The following is a 12383-nucleotide window of genomic DNA, read 5'->3' on the forward strand; positions in this document are numbered from 1 at the left end:
TTTGTTGCTTAGAGGAAAAATAAATGAATGATCCAGTAGGAAAGGTATGAATTCTCTATATCATTTGCCACATACTCTATTGTACAGAGAATGAAAACACAAAGAATATTTGTATTTAGGTTGTGGAGGTATTTTCTTCATTTTATTTAATTTAAACCAATTTTCAATATAGCTTTTAAAAGGTTTCATAAGGAAACATGCTTTTAGGTACTTTATTTTTATGTAGGTTCTAAAAATACAAACCTTTAATCAGTTTAGCTCAAGATAAGGTAGATTTAAAAACACATTGCAGTCTGAACTGATTTTCCAGAATAATAAATGCCTCATGAAACTTTTTACCTCGAGAATTGTCATTTTAAATTCTTAGCAGGTCTGTCATTTAAATCGGGCACTATGCAATTTTCTATCATATATATATATATATGGAGTCCTCTCTCTTCTGCTTTGTGCTCTGCCAGCTTCAGTTTTTATCTCACCCTCCAGTGCCCTCCTAAGCTGGCTCTTCTTGCTGAAAATTGCCCAACTCATTTTAAAGATTAAAGATTTTTTTAAAAGAAAGATTATCTAAAATTTGCAGAGAAGCTAACCAGAATATCATAAACAATGCCGCTGAGGATACTTCCTGGTGAATAAATGCTGGTTATTTTTAGCAGCATTTGGATTGGTCTGTTAGCAGACAGACCACCAGTGGCAATACTCAGTGGCTTTGGGAACTATTTAGGATTTATAATAGAAAATGAGGGTAGGACAGCAGAAATGGTGGGAAGAAAAAAATGGTCACCTTTCCTTTCTTTTTAATCTTTTCATTCTCTCCTCTCACTCATGCCCCAAATTCAGAGGTAAAATTAAAGCTGGGAGTGATAAAATGCAGACTTTGTCTAGTTTGTCACACTAGACTTCTGAGAGCACTGACATAATCTCGAAGACATTAAACTGTTAAGATAAAGTGATTTATTTTTGTTGGATTCTTTTAAAAATACCAAGTTTCAAACCTATGTTTTTATATTATTGTGTAATGAACTAAAAAATGGCATTTTAAAAATCACTAAATTTCTCTGGATAGCATCCCTTACATGGATTATATTTTATTAACAACACTTACTTAAGGTTATTCTACTCATGGCTCTTATATATTCTGCAAGGCTTATAATATTTTAGAGAACCCATGAAGGGACACATCAAACCTGCGTGCTTTATCTAATTTAACATATCACTGTCAACATCACCAACAGAGCAGTTTTACTATGTCAGGAGGTAATAAGGTATAGTATTATAACCATCATCACTGGGTTTATATGCTATAATCAATTGTGGCAGATTTATGGTAAAAAAAATTATAGAATCAAAATAAAAACTAATGGAAGGGTTAATGTGGTGCTGGTTAGTAGAAAACAGAAAAAGTAGTTTGTTGCTAGGACTGAATTTAAACCAGGTATATTCAAAACATACAGCTCAAGGGGACAATAAATATATGAATAATCAGCCATAATAAACTATTTTAAAAAATATTATCTTGTACTAAAGAATCATGATTATTTGTTATTCAACATGTCATCTTTCTAAGCACCTACAAAACTGCTTAATTTCTAGAACCAAAATATATTTTTTATGTTAGTACAGAAAATAGGATACACATTTATGATCCACAAGCTTTCCTCAGTGGAGAATTTTGATGTAACAACAGAGAATATCAATAGTTAATATTAAAATTTAACATCAGTGAAACTTTAAAACATGACTGAAAACACTTACTTATAGTCTCATGATTAAAATATTTGACTTTTTAATTGAATATTCCGCTGATTACATTTAATCTTATATATAAATTGCTGGTTTGGAAAATTACAAAGCAAAACTTAACTTAGATAAATAATAACTTGGAAATCTTTATTTCTTCTTCTACATGTGACTCAACCCTTGTATTTGTGAGAATACATATAGTAAATCAAAAAAAGCAAATTCCCAACAATCAGGCATCATAAACAAAGTTTCCTACTCTGACAGTTTTTCACAGAATCTTGAGAATAGACTACTTATACCACATGCCCACTGTCTTCCTCCAAGAAGAGGAAGCACTATGGTTGTCAAGTCCTATGACATGGATAACATGCATGTGTATTACTTTGTTGCTCATTGAGTACATTTAAATATAGTTTCATCATAAATTCACACACCTTTCTCTAAAGAGTTCATTGTGAGCTTACTAATATAGCCAACAACATTCACTAAAGCTTCTTTAGATGGTAGACAATACTGAGTATGCAAATAAAGAGTTTCTATATTCTGGCTTTAGTCAGATTAAGTTTTTAAAAATTACTACTGTGCAACATTCCAAGTTGTGGTATAGAACACAGCATTCTACATAGTTCTGGCTCAATAAATATGATAATCATAAAATTCATAAACTCAGTTAATTCTGTCAATTAACCTGGGTTCAGTGTTTTCTAACAATTAACTGGAAGATGGATATTCTATAGATAAAAACGTGGTCTTGTCTCGTCTTAATTTTGCCAACAAAAAGCACATGGAATTTTGAATACTGACAGAACAACATTTATGTCAGAATAACAGAACCAGGACCTGAAAATTATATTGACACTTAGTTTCAGAAAATTTATGTTTTAATGCTACCCAAGAAAAAAAAAAGAAAGAAAGAAAAGAAGGAAAAAGATCCAAATAGGAAGTTTATATGAGCAGGATTTAAATTAATCAGTTCCTAACAACTGTTAAGTACAACCTTTTGGAAATTAATTTGCATAATGATAATCTACATGGGGTAAGGCTGAAATTATTTAAACGACATTATATTTCACTATTTAGTCTTGTTCCACCACTGCTTTAGCAGTGAATCCTTCTGAAATGTAATGCAGCTAATGAGGTAGCTTTTTAACTGAACAAACTGACAGGCCCCATATCTGCAGAGGCAGCTTGAAACCGTGCCCAACCTCTTGGCTTCCCAAGAGGCTTTTCAAAATTCAATAAATAACATCTGTAGGCGATGTTGGGTGCAGACCTAGCAGAGTGCGTCATAACACTGTGCTGGCAGAACAAAGAAACCATGACGACTGCCAAGTTTCCATGGCAACTGCTGAGAGGCTCTGAGAGTATAATAGCACATCAATCACTGTCCAAAAGAACTTCATTATCAGCTAGAAAAAACCTTTAGGATCTGTTTAGTGTGCAATTGTGGGTTAACTCACCTCAAAGCCTTGCTCTCTAGCAAAAGTGGCAGCTTCCTGAAATAAAAAAAAAAGAACAGTTAATTATAAAGTGCGAGGTAATGAAGAAATAATCCATTTTGAAACTCATTCACAGTCTTCTTTTTACACAATTATCTCAATATACCCACATAGTTCAATTTTTATTCTTACACCAAAAAAGATTTCTTTTTTCTTTGGCATAAAAAAAAGGGCAGCATAATGTCAACACACTTCACAAGTTGGAATAAAGAAGATGTAGTGCATGTTTGTACTGTAGCTGTCACAGTGAGTTCAGGTGTTTTGACCCCAAAAAAGAAAGACAATTATTTGAAATCTAAGGAACATACTGGTGGTTATGCTTTTAATTAAAACAATACCTTTCAGAAAACTCTTCTGTAGAGAAGAATATCTGCTGGTAAATGTATAGATTAAGAGAAATCACCATTTTGCAATCCCTAATGAAATTTATTCAGGCAAGGATCATCAATGGATGCTTAATTCACTGGGTGACAGGATGATGGGGAACTGGGTGTTTTGTGGAATCAAAACATCACAGATTATGTGCTGATCACAGGGAGCAAACTATAACTTTATAACGGAAGGATCCAGCTGTCATAACCTTAACCCAGTGATTGATCATATCACTTACTATCATTAATAGTGGGGTCACCAAATATTCTGTGCCTTCTATTAAGATGCAGTATGAAATACCGAGCATCGCCTATAAACTTCTCTAACCAAAAATTTAAAAGATGACTTAATCAAAACTTTAATTATGTAACTTGCTGTCTACAGGAAATACAGAGAACAGGAGAACAAGTTCAACGATACACTAAGAAAGCAAATAGACAAATCCAAAGGCAGGACATTTGGAGGCTTGGTCTCTTCAATAAGTCAATTTTGTGATAACATGGGAGGGGAAAAATGACCAAGTGCAATATACAGATCTTAAGTGGTTCCTGTTTTGAACAAACCAGGTATAAAAGACATTTTGGGGACAATTGAAGAAATTTAAATATTTTAAGAATTATATAACATTAAGAGTTATCAATGTTAAGAAAAATGTCCTTAATTTTTAGCAGTTAACCCTGAAATATTTAGGGATAAAATGGCGTGATACGTGTTATTTACTTTAGAATTCTTAAAAAAATTAAAGTGAAGCAAAAATGGCAAAATATTAATTATTAAAATCTAGATGTATTCAGTATTTCTACTTTTTTGACTGTTTGGAAATTATAAGAAACAGTCCAAACAAATCCATATTTTGCTCCGATATAACAGGGTAACAAAAGGTGAACATTAAAAATACATAGCTAAAATACACAATATTTTTCTAAAATTAAATATCTTTAGGGCACAATGAACATTATTATATATCCTAATGCTGTTATAACAGGCTATCAAGTGGCAAAAACACATCTGTATGACCCAATCCTTTCCCTTTCTCTACTGTTTGCTTTGTGCATGTATTTTAATGTTAAGACTGATACAGAAAATGGAGGCAATATTACTTTTCAACTCCACTTCCCTCTTGAAAATGAAAAAAACTGCAGACAACTGTCAAGAGCCTCTACATCTTAACTTACATTCCTCCAAAATTATCTCTGCCAAGAGATATTAATAGAAGGATGGGATTTGAGCCCAAGTAGTGAGCAGATCCAACTCAACTGAAACGACTGCTGCACCAAACCATGTAAGGCAGAAAGTACAGTCAATGTCTCCAGCACAAACTTGGGTATTATCTACATATTAAGGAAAACACTGCGAAAAAAATATATATGCACTTATGGTCCTATATACTAATAAAATAGAAATTTTGAGGGTTTAAAAAGGTTGAAATGGATGATTACAGCTGAACACTGAAGCGGATAGGAAGTGATAAGCTGAAAGTCCAACTCCTTAGGCTGCTCACTAGAGAATCACAGGCTGATGAACTTAGCCTTAGTAATGTTGATGAAAACAACACTGAATTACGATCTTGACAGCTGGTACAAGCAAGGCTAGCCTCTTTGAAAATTTACTTACAATAGAATTTTGTATACAACATACTCAATAATATTTGCTGACCTAGATGTCAAAGGGTAAGGTTCAAAAGATATCAATGTAGTATTTTTCCAAGTTGTCCAATCCAAGGATTAACCAAGTTAATTAACTAATTAATTAATCTTCACCTGAGGATATTTTTTCCATTGCTTTTCAGAGAGAGTGGAAGGGAGGGAGGGAGAGAAACATTGATGTGATAGAGACATATGGACTGGTTTTCTCCCGCACACATCCCAACCTGGGCATGGGGAGTGAACCAGCAACCCAGGTACATGCCCTTGACCAGGAATGGAACCTGAGGCGCTGCGGTGTGCGGGCCAACTCTCTAACCACTGAGCCACATTGGCCAGGGAACCAAGCTAATTCTTATATGAAAATGATAACTGAGGCCTGGCCGGGTAGCTCAGTTGGTTTAGAGCATCACCCCAATATGCCAAGGTTAAAGGTTCCATCTTGGGTGAGGGCATATACAAGAATTAACCAATGAATTCATGGATAAGTGGAAGAACAAATAGATCTCTCTCTTTCTCTCAATTCAATAAATAAAAAAATTTGTAAGAAGATAACTGAAAAGCTCTGTTAGAACTACTTATTTATATGGAACTTCAAGAGGCATGAAAGAACCCTAGAGGCCTATAAGACAAGGTTAATACGAAGAATCTGTATGATAAAATTGTACTAAGACACAAAAACTCAAAATTCACATATGGTAGTTAAATTGCTCTTTTAATGTCCAGTTTTACTCAGACAAATCTAAGAAGCAATTAACTGTGATCTGTTATGGTATAGTAGAACTGACTAATTGCAAGACACACATATAAATGTCAGATCACTATTCTTTAAGGAAACCAGGCGCTAGGACACTTTCCCATCTGTAAACTATTCCAAGTGCCAACATATTTCTGACTGAGGAAGGACGTGCTGAAGAAAAGTCAACTCGATTTTCTATCTTAGCATCCCCCTCACACAGGTTCGCAGAGCTGTGCCCTATCAGGAAAAGCCAAGCACTTGTTCTATGGCTTAAAAAGATCTTATCTCCTGACTTCCTCTCACCTTCCTTTGATCTTGGACTGGTGCCCCCAGTCACTCCATTAGAGAAGGCAGATGGCTCACATCACTGCAGACTTTCCCACCACAGCTAACCTCTGATCTGAAGGTGTTTGCAGATACATTGATGGAACAACATTTATTTTCCTCTCAGCAAAACAAGTAAAACAACATAGGGGAACAGTTTGACCCAGTAAGAATTTTAAGCAGAATTTCAGTCCTCAGATTCAGGGCCCAGAGGGACAGAAAGAAAAGGCATTAGGTCAGAAAGTAGAGAAGAAAGGGGCATAGATGGTGGGCAGAAGAGTAAGGCACATTCCAAATATCAGGAGTATTTCTAAGTGAACTGATCACACTAAATTGAAAAGGACTTTGTAGTGTGCCTTTGCAGTAAAAGTGAGAAAAGAAAACAAGCAAGTCCCCATCTGTGCTGCCCCAGGGCGCCACGTACTGAGTTTCACAAATCTAATGAAGCAGTCAGGTTAAAATCCAACCACAGAGTGGATGTGACATGTGGAGAACAGCTAAGGTTAGAATAGAGAAGCAGGGCGGTTCCTAATGCAGGTGATTATCCATGTGATAATCATTATATTTACAGGCTTTCCATTTTAGATCTGACATCAAAAATCACAAAGGAGGAGGGATTAAGGAAATAAACAACCGACACAGAGGCTTTCCTGCTCCCCTGAGAGTGTAGCACTTTCATTCATGCATGACAAGCAACAAAAGCAAAATCAAACAGGCCAGGAAAGAGTATTTCTGAGAAGGCTGCATTTCACATTAACACTTCTTTCCATTTTGATAACTTTCACTATTATTCAGCTTCTCAGACAGGTTACATTTTCAGAATCAGTTCCCATTGTTGTCTATGCTATAATACAGTATCATTTTTGGTTTACAATGAATGATCCTCACGTAATATGTCTTTTACAACAACAAAGTCATTTTTTCCTTCCTGGAATTGAGTGTTGTGAATAAAATGACATATAATTAAAGTCTTAGACTCTCATCTACACCACACTATTTAGGATTTGCAGTAGGCTTGCTGCTTCATTGACCAGGCTAAAAGGGTTCTAGTGAAACAACAACCAAATACAGGTTTTTGAGAGAAGGTTAAAAAAAAAAAGCTAAAATTCATGATTAATGAAAACTATGGAATACTTACATTAAGAGCTATTTAAAGGGATTAGCAAGCCACTATTAAGTAACACAATCCTCATATTATTCAGGAAAGGAGAAACTCAAGTGCTAGTTTGTGTGTATGTACGAAAGACAACTATTTCCTTTATGGTAGTTCCTTCTTATCCACGGTGTAGCTTCCTGCAGTTTCAGTTACATTCGGTTTGAAAATAGTAAATGGAAAACTCCAGAATTAAACAATTCATACGTTTTAAATTGAGCGACGTTCTGAGCATCTGAGTAGTGTGATGAAATCTTGCACTGTCCTGCTCCATCCTGCCCGGATGTGAATCCTCTCTTTGTTCAGCTTACCCACGGTGTATACCTTAACTGCCCAATAGTTACCTGGTAGACTTTTTTTTAAAAAAAATCCTCACCCGAGGATATGTTTATTGTTGTGTTGTTGTTTTATTGAGAGAGAAACATCGATCGGCTGCCTCCTGCCTCCTGTACTCGTCCCAACCAAGGATCAAAACGTCAACCTAGGTATGTGCCTTGACCGGAATAGAACCTGCCGCCTTTTTTTGGTGTACAGGATGACATTCCAACCAACTGAGTCACTGGGCCAGGGCTCGGTAGCCTTCTTGGTTATCAGATCAACTGCCTCATTATCACAGTGCTTGTATTGAAGTTACCCTTATTTTACTTAATAATGCCACATTCATATACTTTTTATTAATGTTATTATAACTGTTCTTTTTTATTATTAGTTATTGCTATTACTCTCTTACTGTGAGTAATTTTTTAAATTCATCATAGGTATGTATAGGAAAAAACAGTGTGCATATATATACATATAAACAGTTATATGTACATACAAACACACACATATATGAATCTCTATATATACATAAAAATATATAGAAAGAGAGAGAGAGGGAGGGAAGAAGAAAGAGAGAGAGGATTTGGTACTATCCATGGTTTCAGGCATCAATTGGGGGTCTTGGAACTTATTCCCCTCAGATGAGGGGGAACTACTGCATTGAATTGAAATGAAAACTCTTTTCTCTTATATTTTGTCTGATGTTACACCTCAGTTTTAATTTACTGAATAATTTGTAACCAATATTAAACTATAACCATAACATCCATATTCTTATTTCAATTCCAATTATTTGTTACTAGTGATACAGAAATACAATTGATTTCTGTATACTGACCTTGTATCCTGAACTGCCAAATGCACTTACTAGTTGTAGGAGCTATTATTTTCTTCTGTAAAGAAAGATAGTTTTCGAAGTTCCTACTAACCATACAACAGAGTTATTTTGAGAAGTTAACAAATGCCTTTAAAAAAATTCACCTTTCTTTTCTCCTGGGTGATCTGAAGGGTCTAACTAATCACTGCCACTGCCATAGTTCATAACCCTTGCTCTCCCACTTCTTGCTCTGCACTGCAAGGCACTGAACCCAGTTAGAACTATTATCTGCTTGCTTATGTTACCACTCTACTTTTAAAAAAAATTGGCTGAATACTGTTACTACATATGGGGATTTAAAAAAAAAAAAAAATCTTTATTAATTTCAGAGAGAGGAAGGGAGAGGGAGAGAGAGATAGAAACATCAATGATGAGAGTCATTGATCAGCTGCCTCCTGCACATCCCTAACTAGGGGTCAAGCCTGCAACCCAGGCATGTGCCCTGACTGGGAATCCAACAGTGATCTACTGGATCCTAGGTCGATGCTCAACCACTGAGCCACGCCTGGCTGCGCACCACTCTACTTTTTAATCTCAGACATCAGGAGTCCTGAGAGTAGGCTAAACTGCCTCATGGACCGAAACAAAAAGGGAGAAGGGTCTAATGTAGGACCAAAGAAAGCTAACTCTGACTATCCGTAGAAAGCAACTCATTCATCCAAAATAAACTACTTTTCTCCAATGCAAGAGGAAGAAGAAAATTCATTGGGACTCCCCATGATTCTCGCTCAAGTCACACAAGTCCAGAGCTTTCGGAAAAACCAATAGAGAATGGAGCCACCAAAACAGTTCTGCTGTTTTACTTTATTTGTTCATCTCTCTATCCAACAAGTTTTTAACCTCCTAAATATAGTTTTAGGCTAACAGATACTATTATCTTTTTTTTTTTTTTTAATACATCTTTATTGATTTCAGAGAGAGGAAAGGAGAGGGAGAGAGAGAGATAGAAACATCAATGATTAGAGAGTCATTGATCGGCTGCAGCCCACAACCCGGGCATGTGCCCTGACCGGGAATCGAACCCTGATCGCCTGGATCCTAGGTCGATGCTTAACCACTGAGCCATGCCCAGCCGGGCCAGATACTATTATCTTAGAGGTATGGTTTGCTACATCTGTTGCAGACCTTATAATGGTATCGGACTTTGACTGAATAATATTTGAAACAATACTGTAAATCCTAAATGGCATGGTGTATATGAAAGTCTAAGAATGAATGTTATCTGTCTCTCTCTGTATAAATCTATGTATAAAAATCTGTCTGTAATATAAAATTTATATATTTGTATATACACTGAGATATATAATGCTCTTTGTGAATGGCTTTAAGTGCAAGATAGTACTGGTGAGGAGGCAGTTACAGGTAAATGGAAAGAGTACAAGCTTAGAATCAGAAGGTCTACAATAAAGGTCGCAATTTTACAGCTCATCTGTTAGTTAATCCTGAGCAAGTCATTCAGGATATCAGTTTATATCAGGGAAATTAAGGCCAAAACCTATTTCATTGGATTGTTGCTAGGAATAAATGAAATATTTAATGTGAAACTGTAAAGTCATTTTGCCTGTTGAACTGGAGTTCTTGGTAAGATGTCTGGATAGTTTAAACAAATGAATTCCAGAGCATCCAGAGTACATTCAATGATTTGTCGTATATGTAGATCATATGTATAGTAGGCAGCCTCCAAATTGATCCCTGCCTACTAGTATTCAAACCCTTGTTCAATTCACTCGCCTTGAGGTGGGCTGGACCTAGTGACTTGCTTCTAAATATATGGCAAAAGTGACAGAATGTCTTGCTCAACCTTATCCTTGGCTCACATGCTCCCAGCTCACTCGAGGGGAAATAAGCTGTCGTGTTGAGTACCCCTATGGAGAGGCCCCTGGCTAACAATCAGTGAAAACATGAGTCTTGCCAATAGCCTTGTGAGTGGATTTTGAAGTGAATCCTCCCCCAGCAGCAATATGACTACAGCCCTGGCTGACCTCTTGATTACAGCCTTATGAGAGAGTCTGAGTCAGAGGCACCAAGCTAAGCTGTGCCTGGATTCACTATTCACATTTTATATATGAGGAACCTAAGAAACACGGCCAAATTCAGATATTTTCTCAGTCAGATGTTAATTCTTTAAAAAATCTTCACAAAGTCAAATCAAAGCAAGCATGGTCAATAGATCAATCACAGGGTGAGCAAAATATGGAAAAACTTCTTAGATACTACCTAAATGGTTTTGGATAACTGATTATGGTTAGTAGCCATTTCCTCAACACACATAAACTGGGATATGTTATCTTTTGCTTGAAATTCCTTTGTTGGCATCAAGTTCAGTTTCAATTTACAATATCTTTCATTATGCCAAAGCAATGGTTACCTTACTCAGATTAGAGTAGGATACTTAAGTACTGCTAGAATCCCTGGGTGAGAAATATATTGAGTCAAAATCTAATACTATTATAAGGCCTGCAACAGCTGTAGCTGTGATATACCTCTAAGTCCTGCTGATATTTAATCATAAAGAACTACTTGCTGTTTATTTCTTTTCATACAATATATCATAAAAGACATGTTGCTTAAACATCTAAATATTTCCTCATGCAGTTCTTCAGACTATGAGTTACCTTTTCTTTATGCTATCTACAAAATCATTTATATAATTTCTCATGAGACTGCATTAGTGCTATGCTTTTTAATATTATACTATTTCTGATGAAGAAAAGTTTTAACTTGTAAATAAAGTAAATGGACTAGAGAAAATTGTTAAGTAAAATATGAGCCTGGGAGCCTCTTTTGAAAATAAATTTCATTCATGAAAATATCTGTACTGGCTTTTCCAAGGAATATAACATACAAGTTTTTGGAGATTTTCAACCTGTGCTGTGACATTTATTACCATATGCTTCCTGTCTGCAGAATGCTGAATAGAAATATTATTTAACATTTATTGAGTGCCAAAAAAATCTGTGGTGCAATGTATAAGCTATAAAGACACTCATGGATGCTATCCAATAGGTTTACAATAACAATTAGATAGACAGTATATAAATTATACCTCAATAAACGTGACTGAAAAAAACATTAGCAGCCAAAATACAAGCCAAAAAATTAAGTTTAGTTTAGAATATACTTAACCCTTTCATAAAGTGATTTATTAGCTTACGTGTCTATCTTAGCAAGGAAAATTGTTCATTCCCACCTTTAACCATATTTAATGGTGGTAACTGAAGGAAAACAAATTAGGAAAATGCTTCATCAAAATTTAATTGATTAGCTATTTGGGCTGACTTCTAGAACAACTCAGGTTTTTTATTTATTGAAGAAAGAGAAGAGAGATGATAGCATAAGAACATTCACAGGGTAGCAGGCCTCTTATTGGGTATTTTATTTCCATTTTTAATGAGATAACATGTGCTTGGCACAAATGAGGCACTCAACAAATGTAAATTACTTTAAATAATTTGATTTTATTTATCATAAAATCCCCATAAAATAGGTACTTTCCTCATTTCACAGATGAAAATCTAAAGGTTCAGAGAAATTAAAGTATGTCCAAGACTATAGAGCAGGTAATTATTATAGCTAGCATTTGGAACAGAAGTTTTCTGAATGGTCTGTGTTGGTCAGCTACTGATGAACTCTTTTAGCTTTTATATGTCTGAAAAAGTATTTATTTCAGTTTCAGTTTTGAAACGTACTTTTGCTGGGTATAGAATCCTAGGTT

General features: G+C 35.3%; 1 protein-coding gene across 4 annotated transcripts in view; it reads right to left on the minus strand.

Moving 5' to 3' along the window:
• Positions 1-12383, minus strand: part of ADK (adenosine kinase) — a 404427-nt gene that overhangs the window by 85462 nt on the left and 306582 nt on the right. For all 4 annotated transcript variants that reach the window (XM_087824314.1, XM_087824312.1, XM_016224045.2 and 1 more), the window contains exon 8: positions 3201-3236. In XM_087824314.1, coding sequence (XP_087680440.1) covers positions 3201-3236 — 36 coding nt within the window. The remainder of the gene's footprint in view (positions 1-3200; positions 3237-12383) is intronic.

The sequence above is a fragment of the Miniopterus natalensis genome, chromosome 14, assembly GCF_054644295.1.
Source record: "Miniopterus natalensis isolate mMinNat1 chromosome 14, mMinNat1.hap1, whole genome shotgun sequence".
NCBI classification, from domain to species: Eukaryota; Metazoa; Chordata; class Mammalia; order Chiroptera; family Miniopteridae; genus Miniopterus; species Miniopterus natalensis.